This window comes from Paralichthys olivaceus, chromosome 5 (assembly GCF_024713975.1).
Source record: "Paralichthys olivaceus isolate ysfri-2021 chromosome 5, ASM2471397v2, whole genome shotgun sequence".
Taxonomy (NCBI): Eukaryota; Metazoa; Chordata; class Actinopteri; order Pleuronectiformes; family Paralichthyidae; genus Paralichthys; species Paralichthys olivaceus.
The window spans coordinates 1,221,260-1,240,359 of NC_091097.1; the positions used below are offsets into that span (position 1 = coordinate 1,221,260).

The 19,100-nt window shown below is 46.5% G+C and overlaps 3 protein-coding genes across 3 annotated transcripts; 1 reads left to right on the forward strand and 2 right to left on the reverse strand.

The window, feature by feature from the left end:
- Positions 1 to 130: 130 nt before the first annotated feature.
- Positions 131 to 6,417, reverse strand: LOC109646260 (26S proteasome non-ATPase regulatory subunit 11A). Its single transcript, XM_020111987.2, has 13 exons — positions 6,256 to 6,417; positions 5,539 to 5,640; positions 4,615 to 4,811; positions 4,106 to 4,163; positions 3,783 to 3,977; positions 3,514 to 3,658; positions 3,320 to 3,380; positions 3,062 to 3,124; positions 2,831 to 2,956; positions 2,701 to 2,736; positions 2,549 to 2,600; positions 2,221 to 2,364; positions 131 to 2,024 (listed from the first exon to the last, which is right to left on the reverse strand). Exons 1-12 carry the CDS (start codon positions 6,344 to 6,346, stop codon positions 2,222 to 2,224), a joined length of 1,269 nt encoding a protein of 422 aa, XP_019967546.1. The 5' UTR covers positions 6,347 to 6,417; the 3' UTR covers positions 131 to 2,024; position 2,221.
- A 961-nt stretch (positions 6,418 to 7,378) lies between these two features.
- Positions 7,379 to 9,186, reverse strand: rpain (RPA interacting protein). The gene is made up of 7 exons (XM_020111988.2): positions 9,051 to 9,186; positions 8,753 to 8,944; positions 8,431 to 8,503; positions 8,100 to 8,211; positions 7,898 to 7,961; positions 7,643 to 7,783; positions 7,379 to 7,510 (listed from the first exon to the last, which is right to left on the reverse strand). The coding sequence occupies exons 1-7, from the start codon at positions 9,120 to 9,122 to the stop codon at positions 7,481 to 7,483; spliced, it is 684 nt and encodes a 227-aa protein (XP_019967547.2). The 5' UTR covers positions 9,123 to 9,186; the 3' UTR covers positions 7,379 to 7,480.
- A 15-nt stretch (positions 9,187 to 9,201) lies between these two features.
- Positions 9,202 to 18,469, forward strand: LOC109646495 (cyclin-dependent kinase 5 activator 1-like). The gene is made up of 3 exons (XM_020112240.2): positions 9,202 to 11,159; positions 12,469 to 13,090; positions 13,189 to 18,469. Exons 2-3 carry the CDS (start codon positions 12,584 to 12,586, stop codon positions 13,678 to 13,680), a joined length of 999 nt encoding a protein of 332 aa, XP_019967799.2. The 5' UTR covers positions 9,202 to 11,159; positions 12,469 to 12,583; the 3' UTR covers positions 13,681 to 18,469.
- Positions 18,470 to 19,100: the final 631 nt, after the last annotated feature.

Here is a 19,100-nt window from a genome sequence, read left to right on the forward strand (position 1 = left end):
TCTGATCGACCAGTGGTGAACCGGCCTTTGTGATTAAAAGACAACAACTTGTCCGCAGTCGAGTGAGACGTTCACCATCGTCTCTGTTTTCAAAAAATGCACAGTTCAAGTGTTCCAACAAACTCAAGAGCACATTTTTTCTTTTTTAATCAAACTGTTACTTCAGTTAAAATGAGTCACTGTACAATCATTTTACATGAACCCTCAGCCACACACACACAACTCTGCATGGTCGATAAGCAGGTCTAGAGTCAGCTGAGTACAGGAGAAACCAAATCACGTTTCCCTGCTTCACTCATATGATCTGAGAACCACACAGAAGGTTGACTCCTCTGCAGGATCCTGAAATCACATCCGTTACAGTTTTCAGTTCATTTTTTTTATTTTTTATTAGCATTTGTCTTTCTCTGTCATATACGGTAAACCCCCGAATCTTTTCAAAATTTAGTTCCCAGAAATGTACAGCTTGATTTTTTTCTTCAGCGTAACCCGCCCTTTTCCACATCTCACAACGAAAAGAGTTCTCTCTCCAGTCACGTGTCGAGCGTCAAAAAGCACTTTGCGTGACTAACCGAGCTCTCGGTGGCAAGGTTCACTCTGTTCTTTAAACATTACAAAAAAAAAAGAAAAAGACTTTGACTATAATCAGGCCTTGGATGATGCTTGGCAACTGTTGTATATACAAACAGGAAGTGGGAGGGGAGAGAGGTGTATGGAGACCCCGGTGTGTCGATGAGTGTCCTCTCTCTGTGGTGTGGTCCCCGAGTGGTGGATTAGAAGAGAAAATTCCCTGTATGGTCCACGAATCCCAGAATGCCTTGTGACTGAGTCTGAGCAGTCAGGGTGAATCAGGTGAGGGAGAGGAGACGTGTGTGAGGAAATCAGAATTTCAAACATTCACTCTCAGGGTCGGCTGACAGAAAGAGTCGGATCCGGAGAGGGACGGACCGACCGACCCACCACTGCCCTGATATCGTCCGTCCTGAGAGATCGATCACAAATGTTCAGCGTTGAGTTCGTCTGTTGGATTTCACTTCCCTGCTCTGTACGCAAATTAATTCACACGTCACTTCTGTTCCAAAACAAAACTCCACATCGCTTCTGACCCCCGTCCGCACTAACAAACCTGAGGATCAACGTGACCCAACAGAAAGCAGATACTACAAACCACAAACAGAAAGATCAGGGAATTAACGGAGGTGTTAAAGTTGGTGTTTAGGTTTTGCTTTGCCAGCTGGTGGACGAGACATGACTCATCGACATGAGGTGTGAGTCGTCACCTCAGGTGTTAAAACACGTTAGTTATTCTATTATTGAGTTATTCTGGTGGCGGGTCAGAAACTATCAGCTGAGTGGGCGGTCCTCCGTTTTGTCTCAGACCACGAGATCTGATCTCAGATCCCATTGGCTGCATTCAACAGTGAACGTACGGACCACGTGTGATTGGATCGCTCAGGACGGATGTTAACGAACGGTCTGAACATCGCTGACAACAGGGCAAGCAGGTTTTTTTTTTTTTTTTTTTTTACAATATATGTAAGTTTAAGTACGGTATAGGTTTTCTTTATTGTTATTTTACAAGATTCCCTGATGGCCAGTGCAGAGAGAAACAGAGGGGGGAGGTGAAAGGGGGAGGAAGGGAGGGAGCCTGTCCAGTTTAACATACAGTGCAAACCAGTGGAGGGAGAAGAGGGGCGCAGTGCCTGGATTTGTCCATAGGGAGGAGCACTTTGTGCCAGATCAACCCCAGCCAGATTAGAAGGAAGAGACAGTGACCGGGAGGAGGGGGCGAGCAGAGGACTGGGGGGGGGGGGTCGGGGGCTGTGTGTCCCCCGTCACATTGTTGATCTGTGGGTTCGTCTTCAGTTGGTCAGCTGGTTCATTTGCTTGCTGGATTGTTGAGTGTTTGTACTCTCCTCGTTGCTCCTCCCCTCCTCCGTCCCCTCCTGGGTTGAAGTGAGCGATCCACGGAGGTCTGACTTGTCCACATCACTCCGGACAGGAGGACGGACACTTCGCTCTCTCTGAGGGGGGGGGGAGACGAAGACTGGTTGAGGACAGTGAACACAAAATTTACAGGAATACAATGTTTTAAGTTTGACCGGACAGTTAGCACACGTGTATTTTTAGCAGCACATGTGAGTGAAGCGGTCGTCCCGTTGAGTCGTGATATATTTTGAGGTTTCCACAACATTTCATTTATATAATTAACACACAGACCTTATGTGAGCTTCTTGGCTTTGTTGTAGAGCGAGTCAACCACTTTGCTCATGTTCTGAATGGTCTCCAGGGCCGCCTCGTACGTCTTGTCCACAACTGGCTCGTCGAAGACAATCAGGACGCCTTCGCCTTGGTCCAATATACCTGTCAGTTCAGATGGTGAGGGACAGAGAGAGAGAGAAAAGCTGTTTAGAGGACGATGAGGGGATGAAGCATTTTGAACTTTAATGGCACGAAGCAGCTGCAGCGAATCATCTTCACACCAGTTATCGATCAAGCAAAGTGAAATCCAGGGAAGCCGATTAAGTTGAATAAAACTGATGTTTACCGTGAAACTTCTCATCCAGAATCATCTGTGATAACTTCCTCTCCACGTCTCCCTGTAAGTCAGACACATCCAGACTGTGTTTCACTGTGGAAACCTCTGAACTCATTGTGTGGCATGAAAATTAAAAATGTAAAAGAAAAACTAAAATGTACCTTTGAGAGTTTGATGAGGGAGGAAATGTGTGCTATCTGTGGGAGATAAGAGAAGAACACAAAGTTTAAACCCACAAGAGTAAACTTTATTAACTGAGTATTCTTTGCCAGAACCGTGTGAGGATCTTACCTGGACCCTGGAGAAAGGTTCGATGACCCTGATGAGATTCTGCTCCAGCAGGTTGTCGTACAGCTTGGTCAGATGGGTGCTGATGATGGGGTCATCACTCAGCTCAGGTTTGTACTCTGTCAGTGCCTAAGAGACGGTGGGAGTGAGACATGTTAATCACGGGTGAGGAGAGAGACGGCACTTCAATTATCAATGTTGTTAAACATGCGGCATCGAACTCCAGACACAAACCTTTTCAAAGTCTGCGAGCGACCGGTTCTTGCTGGCCTGTGCCACACATTTCAGAGAGTCCATCTGGAGGAGAAGAAGAACACACACCCACTAACTTCTGGCTTTTGTCAGATTCAAACCTCATTCATTCCAGCAGTCACAGGATTTCATCGTCTCCGATCAGCACATTAGTGTCAGAAGCAAAAGATAATTCAACTTGACAGTCACTGTTTGGCGGAGCGATTGATTTAAATAAGAATTCAAGTGCTGGGGGAATACCTCTCTGCCAGCGTACCGGAGAGCTAGCTTCCCGCTGATGAGGGCTTGGACATCGTCTGGCCTGAAAATGAAAAATGGGGCATGTCTGAGAGTAGCTTTAAAGAAAAAGGCCGATTAGTTCCAGAATGGCTGCCCTCCACTATTATCAGCTTCTATTGGTATAAAATCATCGACAGTCATGTTTCACCACTTACAAGTTGAGCATGATTTTGCAGAGCAGCATGTATTTGATGGCTATGATGGCTCGGGGGCTGTCGATGGAATCGTAGCCCTCAAAGGCCTCGTAGAAGTAGGAGTAAGCCGTCTTCCAGTCCTTCTCCTCTGCCGCGTGAATAATCCCTGAAAACACACACACAGAGTAAACGTCAGGTTGACCACAGAAACTTGAGTTTTCGTCCTCCAGCATGTTTCGATTCGCTCGTTAACTCTGCGTTGTGCGTTGTAGAGGTAACACGTGTTGTACCTGACTGCATGTCTAAAGCTGCTTGTAGTTTGGGTGGGCAGTAGATGGCGTTGGCGGTTGTCCTGGCAGAGGTGAGGGCGGCACGGGCCTTGGGAAGGTTACTCAGCGCGTGGTACGTCTTACTCTCCAGCAGCTGAACCTCCACCAGCAGGGCCTTGTCGTCCATCTTCTTTAGCTCCTGCAGCAACTGGGAGCCTAAAGAGAGAGCGAGAGAGACAGGGAAGCACAGAGTCAATGCAACGTTTCCAGATCTTCATGAAGAATCTCATCCGACAAATTTCATTGAGCACGAGAACTTGATGTGATGGTGTGTGAAGCCTCACCGAGTTGTAGTGCTTCCTGGTAGCACTTTGTGTCGAAATACAGTGAAATGAGACGAGCCTGAGGAGAGAAGAAAACAAACACAATCTCAGCGCCATGTTTAGAACCTGTTTGTTTGCAGAGGAATTATATCAAGATAGAATATTTGTTCTTCACTTTAAAGTTTTTACAAAGTTGAACGTCTGAAACCTGAATTTCACACACACCAAGGATCAACATGCTGACAGTCAGTACCCGCTCACAAAAACTATAAAGCTATTAAATGTTGAGTTGATAGATTCAACGGCTGGATTCAAACATTAAGACGGTGGGAACCTCAGAGAGTTCATGGACTTTTGGTTTGATGCTGTTATCAATTTGATTATCCATTCATTTGGTGTCAGCTGGATAAGTTGAACCAAATCTTGATTTGACAACGATCCACGGAAAAGTCCCACGATATCAAGCATCTTAGTAAAGTTGTCTGGTTCCAAGTGTGAAAGGCTCGTTAGGATAAACCTGAAAGTCTCACCTCTAGCGCCTGTCGGAGGAAGGTCCTCTTCTCAGCTTTAGCCCACTCTATGCACTCCAGGCAGAGCTCGACCTCCTGACCTGTGGCGGCCTCCATGTCCAGGAAGAGGTCAAGCAGGGAGCGGACCAGCCGGGCTGCCTTGGCCTTGGAGATGGAGTTGAGGAAGGGGCGTACATACTTTAGCAGGCCCCCAAGTTCTGAGAGGACGATGAGAGGAGGAGGAAGAAGAAGAAGAGGGACGAACTTATAAACAGCTCGTGGTCAATCTGCTTCTATGGCTGGTGAATAGAAGTGTGTGTAGGTTTATTAAAAAGTGTTGCTCTCATGTTTTGATCTTGTAATGCTCTCACTGAAGATTCTGCTCTCACTTTAAAATATACCCAGCTTGTGCTCGGCTTTCCTGTGCTCGAGCTTCAGCTCTTCTCCCCTCGCTCACGTTGCTTCTAACGCACACATGAAACATCCCACACACACACACGGCATTCTACTGGCGGAGGAAGTTTGAGAGACTTGTTGAGCAGAATAATCTGAGCACATCCGACACACAAGCAGGGTAGACTTGAGTGTGAGCACGAAGAAAAACCGTCTCAGGATAACTGTGGAAAAACCTGGACTGTGAACTTGGAGTCAGGATCCAGCTCATGTGGTTTGACTGAGCTGAGAAAGGTTCATGAATCAGACACAGTTGAGTGTGTGAGTGTGTGTGTGTGTGTGTGTGTGTGTGTGAGTGAGTGAGTGAGTGAGTGTGTTTGTGTGAGTGTGTGTGTGTGTGAGTGAGTGAGTGAGTGAGTGAGTGAGTGAGTGAGTGTGTGAGTGTGTGTGTGTGTGTGTGAGTGTGTGTGAGTGAGTGAGTGAGTGAGTGAGTGAGTGTGTGTGTGTGTGTGAGAGTGAGTGAGTGAGTGTGTGAGTGAGTGTTGTGTTTACCCGCAGCCTGTCCTGTCTTGGCCAGCAGTGCACCCAGCTCCAGGATGCTCTGCTCTTTAACCCGCACTGCCTCCTCATCACTCTCCTGGATGTCCCGCTTCACTACACACACACACACACACACACACACACACACACACACACACACACACACACACACACACACACACACACACACACACACACCATGATGATGTAATTGAATCCACAGTGACACACAAACAGAGAAACAGCTGATGCCCCCCCCTTCCCCCTCACATTACGTGAGGCTCCATCATCGGGCTGGATGCTAACCAGCTGTGGAACACCTGTCAAATCAAACATGGAACCACAGTGACAGCTCCGTGTTCGAGCCCCAGCTGCGACACAGAGGCTCAGCGGGTCCGCGAGCCGACCGCTGGAGAATCGGACGGTGACGTTAGAGAGCTACGCGTCCGGGGCGAGATGCTAACGTGCACTAGCCGTCAGCTGAGCCGCTGTTAAATGAATGAGCGTGGGAAGCTAGCGCTAGCTTCACCCGGGAGCTAGCCGGTGTGTCGCTAGCCGGCTAGCACGCTGCTGCTGACTCACTGTGTAAAAGCAGGGAGACGGCCAGCACTCGGGCTAGCTTAGCTTAGCTTAGCTGCTAATGCGGCTCACGGAGCTGCTGCACCCGTCCGGCGGGGAACGACGCGTCGGAGCCGGATGCGACGTGCCCCCTCTGGGTGCTTTGTTTACCTATCGAGTGTAAGATGTCGATGGACGCGTCCCGGTCTGTCCCCAGAAGAGACTGAGCTCTCTGAAACTCAGCCACCGCCGCGGCTGCCATCTTTCCTCTGCCCCGCTGGGTTCCGGTCAGCAGCTGTGGCGCCCCCTACAGGTGCAGCCGAGCTCCGCCTCCTGACCACCTCTTCTTCTTCTTCTTCTTCTTCTTCTTCCTCTGAATATGATGCAGGTGAAAACTTTACAGAGAATAAAACCTTGATTTTCAATAAATAACCCGATTGTTTCACATCAGCACTTTATTCACAGGTGATAATGTTTCATAATCAATCTCATATCAACGTATGAACTGAAGATGTCTGTTAAAACTCTTCAATACATGACTGACACAAATACCCTGAAACTTATTTGTGGTTTATGCTCATTGAATAAAACCCTCAGTTATTTATTCTACTGTCTCAACTCTTCATCACTTGGTGATATCTGCTGTACAGTATCTGTATTAAGTATTTCCAGTAAACAAAAACAAAATAAACACATATGGATATTTACCTAACTTCTGAACTAGACTCCTGTATTCTTTAGAAACCTGAATATATTCTGCATCACTGATAACTCATTTTAACCTTTGGTGCACAGCGACAAAAGGCTGCTTCCACAAACATTTCATAGATAATGTTTATGATATTATCAAACCTGTGGTAGAACTATTTCCTTGGACTGAGTTTTTAAGTGTCTGTCTCTTTTATTGTGGAAAGACTAAAAGATAAATGCTCCACTGTTTCCTGATGATTACAACTGTCACATCTGTTCATTATCTTCAGGCTGCTATTTAGACCCGAATGACTAAACCTCATATCACCTCTTCCTTTGCTTCTCTGATGCTTCTTCTTCTTCTTTTATCTACTGTCTTTTGAATACTATGAAAGTGTCTGCCCTTCTTTCCTCTGTGCCTCTTCCTGTCGTCTCAGTCCTGATTTGATGATTTATGACTGTTTCCCCATATACACTGCCAGTTTATCACTAACCCGTATGTTTCTTATAATGAGGGTATCTCGGGGAATGAGAGATCAAATAAAATGGTGAAGCCTTCATAGGTTGTCGGTGTAGCAGCACAAGAGGGAAGAACAACTCCACATTAAATATTTAAAATAGTTTTTATTTCACAAAATATACAGAGTACAAAATACTCAAAATCATATCTCACGAGTCGAGTCACTCATGATCGTTGTGACCGTTCTCACAGAACGATGGACAGATAGTCACAGACCTGAAAGTAGAGGAAACAATGAACTTGTAAAAAATCTAAACAGATGTATTTACACGATCACACAATATGTATTGTCTCATCACACAGCCCTGTGAACTGCCTGGACGACCTGGCAGTGAGCATGCACCTTACCTGGCAGCTTATCATCAGGTTTGGAGAGCTGTCTGTGTCTGGAGCGACAGAGAACACAGGGTTGTGCAGACAGTCCTCCATGTGCTCCGACACCCTGGACTCCAGCAGATGGCGTAGGACGTCTGGAGTAATGTCCCGTTTCTGAGGACAGGTGGTACAACATTGCAGCATTTTGCTTGAGGACAATATTCACTCATGTAAATGAACCTTTGGCTTTTCCCCCCAGTTTTTGTTTCATTCATTAAACACACAAACCTTAGTGTTGATGTACAGCCCACAGGGGCAGGAGATGAAATGACTGTTGATGTTCAAGTTGTTCCTACAAGAAACAAGAAGCACTTAAAGCTGAGAACTGGATAGAAACAGCTTCATATGGTCAAACTTTAAATTAGCTGTAGTTAATCCACATAGATGCTAACATGACAAACTATTTGATGAAAGCAAATCCCAGACTCACTTGTGACAAATGGGACAAACGATGTGCTTTTCTTCCATCCCCTCCACGACAGACGATATGAACTGCTCCTCAAACTGCAGGTTTCTCTCATACTCATCGATTATGGACATTTCTGAAATCAAAACAGCTCAGATTGTTTCATGTGCTTTTGTATCTCACATCAGCGGAGATTACCACAGTATCAGGGATGTCACAATACATTAGACCGTACAACAGACAGTGGTTCTGTCGCCTTCATATAACAAATAGAAAGAGTAGATTTCAGTAATCAGGCAGAACTCAATGACTGTAAACAGCAGAGAGAAGATTCAGTTTATAGAAAACATGTTACCGTGAGACATGAGCTCCTGTTGGATTTCTTCAAGGACGGCTAGTTCATCATACTCTTTCATGACACTGAACATCTGTTCAAAAGAAAAAGACGAGGACATTCACCAGGTTCAGAAATCTCAGGTGGATTTTTAAAAAGCAGGCAGCTCAGCTACAAACGACAGAATGGACAAATGAAGTCAAGGTTCGCATTGTTTCAGAAGTTGTTGTCCAGAAGTTTCCAGAGGCAGCAAGACACTGAGACTAGACTATGTCCCCTGTCAGTGTCTTACACTATCTATTAACAACAGAAGAGGGGGGGGGGCTGAGACAAACAGACCGACCTCTGCCATCCCCTCTGGCCGCAGCAGGGAGGGCAGTCCCCGGGCCTCAGACTGCAGGGCGCTCCACTCCTCCTCCATCACCTCCTGGACGATGATGGAGGCTCCGGAGCCGCTGCACTGCGGGCTCTCTCCCGTCTGACGGTACCTCTCCAGCAGCCTGGAGCGGCTGTTCTTCAGCCGGTCCACACAGCGCTGGAGGAACCGGGGGAGACAAGAGTTAGCTAACACGGCTAGCGGGCTAACACCAGCTAACACCAGCTAACACCAGCTAACACCGGCTAACAGATGTGCGTCTTACTCTGCGGTACGTTTCCTTCCATGGCGGAGTGGTTCCTTTATAAAGTGACCTGTGTCTGTGCAGCGCGTCCATCTTTAAAAAGCACTGACACGGACACAGACACAGACCCGTCCTAACATCCAGGCTAACGTTAGCACAGCTTCCACAACCAAAACATCTCAGCTTTTAACCCCGTGACCCGGAACTCAATGGAGGCTGCCGCGAACTGCATGACGGGTGGTGTAGTTTACTGTTGCCAAGGGTTTAAAAACAATTATATTGTTTGTATTTTACTAATATTTACTGATTTCATTAATTAAATTGATTAATATAAAATTAAAGAGTTACCAGTTTTCTTGAGGAAATAATTCTGTCCACAATAAAATGAAAGCACATAAGAAAAACCAATCCAGTACTATTAATACTTGTACTGATAAAACTACTACTACTACTACTACTGATACTAAATGATGATAATAATAGCACTAATAATAATAATAATAATGACAACAATAATAACATTAATAATAGTTAAAGCTTCATCACAGAGGAAGGTTTAGAGTTCAACCTTAAATATAGAGATGATGTCATGACCTGATCCCAAATACGTGGGATCCTCATGAGATGTTCTCTGAGGACATCACAGCCAGAGGAGCAAGTTCAGCTCCAGCATCTTCACCGAGGACTCCTCAGACATGTGGAATGAGGAAGACTGGGGTCGAACTGCCGACCATCTGGTAGAGGATGACCCACTCTACCCTCTGAGCCACAGCCGGTGACTGTGGTCCAGACCTCCATAAAGACCATGACATCATATCTTCTATCATGAACTTTGATCTGAGGTTCGATGTGTGACGCAGTGACCACAGTGTGAAGAGTGTCCAGCAGCAGAGTGCATCATGGGAAATGAAGGACGGTCTGAGCGTTACTGAAGTTTGACTGATTTCAGTGAATAAAATGTCTGATCAACTTTTTCACCAAACTTCCAACCTCCTCTTCCTTCTCTATCTCCTCCATCTCCTCATCCTCCTCTTCCTCCTTCCCCTCCTCTTCTCCTCTTCCTCCTCTATCTCCTCTATCGCTTCTACCTCCTCTATCTCCTCTTTCTCCTTCCCCTCCTCTACCTCCTCTTCCTCTTCTCTATCTCCTCTATCTCTTCTACCTCCTCTATCTCCTCCTCCTCCTTTCCCTCTTCTACCTCCTCTCCCTCCTCTTCTCTATCTCTTCTCTCTCCTCTATCTCCTCTATCTCTTCTACCTTCTCTCCCTCCTCTATCACTTCTATCTCCTCTCCCTCCTCTTCTCTATCTCCTCTATCTCTTCTGCCTCCTCTTCCTCCTCTACCTCCTTTATCACTTCTATCTCCTCTCCCTCCTCTTCCCTCTCTCCTCTTCCTCCTCTACCTCCTCTTCTTCATCCACCTCCCCTGCCTTCTCTGCTGTTTCAGCACCTCGGACAGTGACCTCTCTGATTGGCTGGAGTGTTCCGGGGACCAATAGTATCAGAGCTGAGCAGAAGCAGCATCCTGGCCTCAGCCAATCAGAGGGCTCCGTTTCTCTCCTGCATCCAACCCGAATAACTGCAGATGCCCGCATCTCTCTCCCTCTCTCTCTCTCCCTCTCTCTCTCTCTCCCCCTCTCTCTCGCTGAGGGTTTAAGCTCACATCTATTTTTGGATTTCATAGTGGCCATCTTTCCTCTCTCGATAAAGGTCCGTGTTGTTTTGTGTGTTTTCCTTGTTGTGTGTGAGCCGGAGGTTTGTGAGCTGTCATCACTGCAGCAGCGGGACATTAGAGATGGTCGCTTCTCAATGGAAGAGTCGTTTCCAGTTCCAGGGGTGAATCCACATCTGGTTTGCATCTGTATTCCCACCGAGGAGCGGATGAAGATTTGAGGAGCGGGGCAGCAGCCGGGACACAGACCCGTGAGCCTGCCGCTCTTCAGGGTTCACATCTCTGCAGGGACCGATCCGCCTTCACACCCCGGGACCCTGCGGGCTGCGGGCGGTGCGGGAACCAGCGACCTGCGGTGCGGGTGGAGAAGCCTCTCGTCGTTTTCACCGCATTTGCCCGTGAGCACGAGGGGCAAGGTGCGATAGATGGATTTGAAACGAGGAGCAGATTGATCAGAAGGTAAAAACACAAACCTCCAGTTCTTTAAATGATTAAACACCAAACCTGTTTGTGGAGGAGGCCTCAGAAAATACTCCACACGACAGACGTGTGGCGGTTCTTTCAGTTCATTGTATAAAAACGGATCATGCAGGATTCAAGTCATTGTAGTTGGTTTGTGTAGAATGTGCATGGTGTGTGTTTGTGTGTTTGTGAAGCTGCCTTATGTTGGGGGTGGGGGGCGTTTTCCAGGCTTCCATTTTGAAGCTAAGATGGATGCTCGTGCTCACTTGTTTCTCATGATGCCTGTGTGGCCTCATCTTGCTCCTTATGTAACACACCAGGCTGCTGGTTTAACACCGAGGCCTCAGCAGCTTCATGTGTCCAGAGAAACGCCAACAACGTGGTTTTACATCAGGACTCGATGGAGATTCGATCCCAGCACAAGTGAAATTCATGCAGAGGAATTCTCACTGACAGTGAGAGGAAGCTGCCGATGATGTGATCTGATCCCTGGGTATTAATTCATATTCAGGTTTTATATCGCTGAGACTAAGTCAGATAATAAAAACATTGACTCCTGAGCTCCGTTAATGAATCACAGGAAAATATTTATCAATTTAAACATGTTTTCTTCCTGATTCATTGAAGCCAGAACTCTGGACCCTGAGGTTTAAGAAAATCTCTTCTTTATTTTTGGTTTTAGGATTTTTGAGGTACTGATCTTACTAATGTGCCCTGAGAGAATGTTTGCTATAATTTGGTTTTGGACTTGAACTTCCATCAAGATGAACCTGTAGCTTCTTGAGGTTTCAACCACACGTCATGGTCTTCGTCAGGGAAAGCTTGTCGCCTTCACAACACGTTTGATGTTGTGAAGGCGACAACGATCTGCAGTTTCATTAATTCTGATTCATCAGCTGAGGAAGACAATGAACTGTGATTGAAGCAACTATGAAGCCTTTCTCTCAACAGCAGTAAAAACTTGAGGGTTAAGCTTCAATTTAAATTTAATCAAGAGCTTTTGTCAGAGATTCAATCCCTGACTTTACTGAAAGCACTTCAGTTCATTAATTTGGGGAGTAGTTGTGAATTGGGCGACATGGTGGTGTTTTCTTTCTCCAGCTCCCTCCCACAGTTCAAACACAGATGCATGTTGGGTTGATTGCAGACTCTGAATTGACCGTAGGTGTGAATGGTTGTTTATAGAAGAAGAAGAGGTATCGATAGCGGATGGTTCGAAGTAAAAGTAAAGGAAGTAGAAGTAAAAGTAAAATGTTTTAAATTGATCGGTTTCATTTTGACACTGCTTTCTGTTCTCTGCGCACAGGTTCAACTTCCTGTAGAAGGGACATTTTGAAGATCTTTGTCTTGACCAATCAGAGAGCTTCCCCACCACTGCCCCCCACTCCGCCGTGTCCGCCCGTTAACCCTCGCCAGGCATCATGGGCACAGCGTTGTCGCTGTCCCCCAGCTACCGAAAGGCAGCGCTGTTTGAGGACGGCCCGGCCACGGTCGGCCACTACACAGCCGTCCAGAACAGCAAGAACGCGAAGGACGCCGCCGCAGCCGCAAAGTCCCTGAAACGGCCTTCCATTATCAGCGTGTTGCCATGGAAGCGAATCGTGGCTGTTTCGGCAAAGAGGAAGGGCTCCAAGAAGCTCCAGTCAGAGGGCGGGGACGGTGGGAAAGGAAGCTCTCCGGACGGACACGGCAACGCCAACTCAGCCTCCAACAGCCTGAAGCTGAAGAAGTCTCAGTCCTGCGCCAACCTTTCATCTTACACATCCAGCCAGGACCCGTCAGCCACCACCACCACTACCTCCTCACACCTGCCCATCTCCAAGACCCTGGTTAACGTAGCTGCTGTCGCTGCGAAGAAGAACTCCCTCACAGGCCCTGGGATCCAGCAGTCCACTGCAGCGGGCACGCCAAAACGTGTCATTGTCCAGGTAGGAACTTTTTTCTGTCGTTGAAGATTCGATAAATTGGGATATTTGAAAACCTTCTATCATCATTACCCCAAACATTTCTCTTCCGTCTCTTTCAGGCCTCCACCAGTGAACTGATGCGCAGCCTGGGTGAGTTCCTGTGCCGTCGATGTTACAGACTCAAGCGTCTGTCCCCCACGGACCCGGTGCTGTGGCTGCGCAGCGTGGACCGCTCTCTGCTCCTGCAGGGCTGGCAGGATCAGGGCTTCATCACTCCGGCCAACGTGGTCTTCCTCTACATGCTGTGCCGCGACGTGGTCTCTTCCGAGGTGGCCTCCGAGCGCGAGCTGCAGGCCTCGCTGCTCACCTGCCTCTACCTGTCCTACTCCTACATGGGCAACGAGATCTCCTACCCACTGAAGCCCTTCCTGGTGGAGGCGGAGAAGGAGGCCTTCTGGGACCGCTGCCTGGAGATCATCAACCGCATGAGTGGCAAGATGCTCCAGATCAACACCGACCCGCACTTCTTTACGCAGGTGTTTGCTGACCTGAAGAACGAGAGCAAGAAAGAGGAGGAGAAGACCAAACTCCTCATAGGCATCGACCGATAAGAAGGAGACGGGAGGGGGGAAGAGAGGATGGATAGAAAGATGGATGGAGTTGATAGGTTGATGTGAAGAATTGTAGTGATACCTTGGAGTAGAGCTGTTGTCTGGCGTCTCTACTGGTTTGTTATTCACCAAGTTTCTTGTTTGTTACTCAGAGCAAAGAGCTTCTGGGATTAAGGATAAATTATTTCATTGTGATATTGAGCCACATAAACACTCACAGGCTCTCAGACGGAGGTCGTTGGTTCTGGTCACGTTATTTGACATGTTACATGTTCTGTACATTTTCACGAACAATGTAAAAGACAACACGGACAAGGCTGGGACACATTTGATCTCATGCCTGCACTTCAGGCTTCATGATATTTCATGAACGAGATGAGAGAAACAAGTATTTATCGTCTGTTTGCTGAGATCAGACATGAAATCTGATTCCTGTTAAAGTCCCGATTTGGGTTTAGAAACGCCAGACAACACAGATTTACAGAACCAAGGGTGAACATTATTATAAATATAAGGAATATTGATATTGTGTGATAGCGTCCAGGCATTTTTGCTATAGGGAAATGTCAGCGTATTGAAAAATACAAATCACGCTGCATGAGGTCACCTCATATCTTCTTGCACATGACCACCCGCTTATTGCCAACTCCATTTTTACCTTGTCCCTTATTGTCCTGCCCGAGCTTATTGCACTCACCTACACTGGCTGCGAGACTTTAAGAGCATTAACTAATTCACCATAACCAGCCAGAATCTACCAGAACAAAACCAGTCTGCAAACTGGTCGGCAGACCGGACTGTGAAATTCACATCCTGATTAGGTGTAATCGTGCTGAAGCAGATTAATTGATTCGTTTTAGATCAAGTTTAGAACTTAAAGGGGAACATGTGGGTTTATCCAGACACATCTGCTGTGAATTAGAAGATCACTCGTTTTATCAGATTAACGATCATTAAACGAGTTCTGCTGAAAGCTGTTTACTTTTACAAAAATATAAAGGGAAAATGCAATACTGACCCCTCTAGGGAAAACGAGGACTTACTTCATTCCTTCTTTTCCCCTGCACTTTGTCCTGCATTGGTGCTGTCCTGAAGGAAGACAGAAATAAGGTGCTTCACACTGTATGAATGATCGGCGGAGCTGAGTCATGGAGGACATGGATCATGCGATCTGTCTGAACCAACAGCCACAAACCTCAGAATGAAAGATTCCAGATGTGCGAGGTCGGGGGCAGATGTGACCTTTCTTCCAAAGCATCGCTTCAGTGTCGCCGCTCAGCTCGAGGGACCCCTGTTCTCTCTCCTCCCCCCCTCGCCACTCATTTCTCCCCACTTCGACCTGGACGAACCGGTCAGTCTGGTCTGGTGCCGTCCAGCCCGGCTGTCCCATGTATACAGACTCTGTGGTCCGCTGACCCGACGGCTTAATATTCAGTTGTTTGATATGCATGTGTGCTTCTATAGGTTTCCTAGCATGCTGCTTTGTGTTGGGCACACTGCACCACACGTTACAGAAGAGACTGAGCATTCACCGTGCTGAACCGCTGCGAGTCAGACTCCGTGATGTGACATCCACTCAGCTGATGGACGGATGGTTGAATCCACAGATTGCACATGAAGGCAAATCCAAACATTGGTCCTTTATCAAACCTGTCCTCTTGATTCCAGGGTCTAAAAGATCCTTCAGGACTAAATTGTTTTCAAAAAATACAAAACAGGTTTTACAGCGAAACGTCCCCTTAACAGACGATTTTTAAATTAGGACACAGCTGCTCCAGATGTTTCCTGAGAGGAGATCCCCTGCTTTGATGATGTCACATCACCAAGTCTGCCATGTTAGAAAAGCTCTGCCTTCTCACGCGGGGCAGAGATCTTGTGCCATATCGTTCTAAAGACTCGTTATTTCGTACAAAAAAACAAAACAAAGGAAATACAAAGAAACATGAGCCAACTCAAAGTCTGTGACGGCTGAAGAAGAGAGACTCTCCTGGAGAAACCTTTTCACAGTGTTGTTGTATCAGGTATCAGATCTGTGGACCAGAAGAGAGACTTTGTTCAGAGTGATGTTAATGCGCAGGGAAAGTTTATGTGCCACAAAATGTAACTTGTAAGAGTCGGGGGGGGGGGAAGCCGGAGCACTCAGCGTTGTGTTTTCGAGTTTATTAATTTTTGGTCTGATGTGAAAATGAAGAATCAAAGTATTGAGGAAGCAGAATGATGCCTGTTCAGAGCTGCTGTCTCCACATGAGAGGTGATTTCACTCTGGTTGTGTTCCGATAACAAAGCGACTGGGCTGCAGTAGATACCACGCTGTTAAAAACTAACATGTAGCCTCGATCCAGAGTCCGACCTCATGAGACAAATATGCACATGAAGAATGAATCCACGGGAAACGAGCTTGTTGGCACATCCGTCCTCCGAGCTGTTTCTGACGGGCTGAACAGTCCATAAGTAGCATCCCTCCGAGTCCCAACACGACTGTTGAATAATTCTTCTTTAGTTTGTGCTGTTATTTGGGGGTGAGAACGTAAATATCCCTGCAGGTTAACAGAATCATTTAAAGGTGCTGTGTGTATGTTTTCTCCAGTTCAGCATCAAACTTCATGACTGTGGGAGCCGTCTCTTCTCGAGGAACGCAACGCCAATCTTAACCATTGCTTTGCTTCTATTTCTACCGTTCTGTCGCTGTGACTCAATTCAGAGGCTGCATCCTTCAGGGGCTGCATCCTTCAGAGGCTGCATCCTTCAGGGGCTGCATCCTTAAGAAGCTGCATCCTTAAAAAGCTGCATCCTTAAGAAGCTGCATCCTTAAAAAGCTGCATCCTTAAGAAGCTGCATCCTTCAGAGGCTGCATCCTTCAGAGGCTGCATCCTTAAAATGCTGCATCCTTCAGGGGCTGCATCCTTAAAAGGTTGCATCCTTAAGAAGCTGCATCCTTAAGAAGCTGCATCCTTAAGAAGCTGCATCCTTCAGAGGCTACATTTGAAGACAGTGACAGCAATAAGGATGGGACAAGCTGTTGATGCTTATCATGATTTCTTCTGTAGACCAGAACATCATTTCAGTTTGGTGTTTGTGGTCGACACGGCCCACGAAGGTCGCCTCCTTCAGGTGCCGGGTAGACTGCGTCCTTCGAAGAATGCAGCCTCTGAAGCTCATTATTTAATTTATTTAAGTTAGCGTGCTGTCCTTATCAGATTCCAACAGAGAGACGCTGTAGCCGCCAGTCTGTCCAGAGGAAGTAGCACTGATCAGAGGACAGAACATAACTCTTTGTCTTTTAAACACTTGCTGAGGGTCTTGGCGAGCGACCGCCGCCAGCAGCAAGACTGCACGTTTGGCGACAGAGAAAATTTACATAAAGCAACTTTAAAGGTGAAATTGAAAGAAGTCTGAGTTGATGAAACCTAAATTCTTCGTCCAGGGAGGATGATTGCTTTTGTTGAAATCAAGAACTCATACTTGTTGGTTCTTGTGGTGAATCTCAACATTCATTGTTCATTAAGCCACAGATCCTTTAGTTCCCGCTCCTGTTGCTCTGATTTACTGATTTTCTCTCTAACAATGGCTCCTTGACTTCAGGCTGAGGCCGAACAATCAGCCTCTTTGTTTGTCCTTGTCATCAACCTAATATTTGCCCAGTGAGTTGGTTGAAATGTGTCCTGATGACGTCCCTTTGGTTTCCGTCTCACACAGTTGACAATGATTTGAAAAGGCTCCTAAACATGCACCAGATTCCTGCTGAGAGACTGAAGCTGAGTCGCAGGTTTAAAACATCAGCAGCGTCACCAGAGATTCGTTCAGACGACAGGACAATGTAAAGAAACATGTTGTTCTCGTTCTGCAGCTTCGAACAAATGAATCCTGAATTATTCTGACTACGATTCACAAATATCAGGGCAGAGCTGCAAACATTAGCCGAACCTCTGATAGCGTCCAGGATTGTCTCCAGTTGTGAACAGGGCTTTTTTTAATGTAACCACTAACCCCACACAAATGAATGAATGTGCCCCTGAGCCCTGCAGGTAATTAACGACAGGTACAGTGAGCCAGTCAGAGCGGATTCAAACCCACGGCTTCGTCCAAACGGCACTTTTACTCTCACGGTTTTAGAAAAGCTGACAAAGACAACAACGTGCTGCGAACTCTTGAGATGTGTTCTTACTTCTTACGACAGCAACAAGCAAACCGCCTCTAACGTTTAGCTACGATTGCTAATCTCTAACAGGTCGATGTTAAAGAACACTCAATTCTACTCTTCTCACCCACACACACACACACATATTAAGATATACATTGATTATTCATCATGTGGACGACAGCTTTTGACAGACAAGAGGAGTTCTGGTGTTTTTCTCTGTGAAACAAAAGAACTGATGAGCGAACGTCCCGACATTCGAAGCTGCTTCAGTTCGGACCTTCCAGCTGCGCAGACGCAGAGACGAGGAAGCGAGCGGTCGGTCTCCTCCTCTACATCCTCTCATCGTCGACCGACCCATAACGATGTGCCATATTTTATCTTGCAACACGTACAAGACGAAAAAACTATCGTGTAACATGTGAAGTTTATGGTGATGATGACAAAGTTATTGCAGTTTTTTCTTCCTTTTCATTTGTGAATCATGTTGTGCAAACGAGAATCTTTGTGGAACAAAAGTCAAGGCTACTAGTGACACTAGAGTGCTGATGCTGCAGTCTGTTACCATGTGGATGTATGAATATGTATGTGAGACATAAGAATCATTTGATCAACTGTTACAGGTACTTTATATAAAAACCTTTACAAGCACGGTCGTTCCTCCTTTCTTTCCACGTGATTTTACACAAAGATGCAGGGGTCAGCACAAACGCTTCATCTTAAAGAACGTTCCTGGTTCGAATCCCGGTTCGGACAGAGTCCTTCTGTGTGGACTTCACATGTTCTCCCCACGTCTGCATTGGTTTTCTTGGATTCTCCAGTTTCTTGCCACATCCTCAAAGCGTGCCGTCTGGGGTTAGGTTAGTCGGAGGCTCTAAAAATTGTGTGAGCGCTGAAAGGTCAAAGTAAATTTTGACTCCAGAGGAGATGAAAGTTAAATGTTATTCATTACATCATCGATCAGATTCATTTCTGTGACTCATGAATTTTTTTCAGCTGCAGAGCGGACGACTCGTTGGCTGCATCGTGTTGGCGCTGACACAAAGACTGAGGGTTGTGTTGAGATAGAATTCACATGTGAACACAAAGACTGAGGGTTGTGTTGAGATAGAATTCACATGTGAACACAAAGACTGAGGGTTGTGTTGAGATAGAATTCACATGTGAACACAAAGACTGAGGGTTGTGTTGAGATAGAATTCACATTCACACATTAAGACTTTCATTAGAACAATGTACTGTTGCTGTCCATGGTGCTGAATGTGCTCCTCTCTCAGCCACC

What these genes read in the sequence shown, in the direction of transcription:
- LOC109646260 (XM_020111987.2), bottom strand. Translation starts at nt 6,346, where the DNA reads ATGGCAGCCGCGGCGGTGGCTGAGTTTCAGAGAGCTCAGTCTCTTCTG. An exon ending in CGACATCTTACACTCGATAG is followed by an intron (nt 5,641 to 6,255) that starts GTAAACAAAGCA and finishes GTGTGTGTGTAG; the next exon opens with TGAAGCGGGACATCCAGGAG. An exon ending in TCCGGTACGCTGGCAGAGAG is followed by an intron (nt 3,125 to 3,319) that starts GTATTCCCCCAG and finishes CTTCTCCTCCAG; the next exon opens with ATGGACTCTCTGAAATGTGT.
- LOC109646495 (XM_020112240.2), top strand. Translation starts at nt 12,584, where the DNA reads ATGGGCACAGCGTTGTCGCTGTCCCCCAGCTACCGAAAGGCAGCGCTG. An exon ending in CAAAACGTGTCATTGTCCAG is followed by an intron (nt 13,091 to 13,188) that starts GTAGGAACTTTT and finishes CGTCTCTTTCAG; the next exon opens with GCCTCCACCAGTGAACTGAT.
- rpain (XM_020111988.2), bottom strand. Translation starts at nt 9,122, where the DNA reads ATGGACGCGCTGCACAGACACAGGTCACTTTATAAAGGAACCACTCCG. An exon ending in GGAAGGAAACGTACCGCAGA is followed by an intron (nt 8,945 to 9,050) that starts GTAAGACGCACA and finishes CGGTTCCTCCAG; the next exon opens with CGCTGTGTGGACCGGCTGAA. An exon ending in ACAGGAGCTCATGTCTCACG is followed by an intron (nt 8,212 to 8,430) that starts GTAACATGTTTT and finishes TTTTGATTTCAG; the next exon opens with AAATGTCCATAATCGATGAG.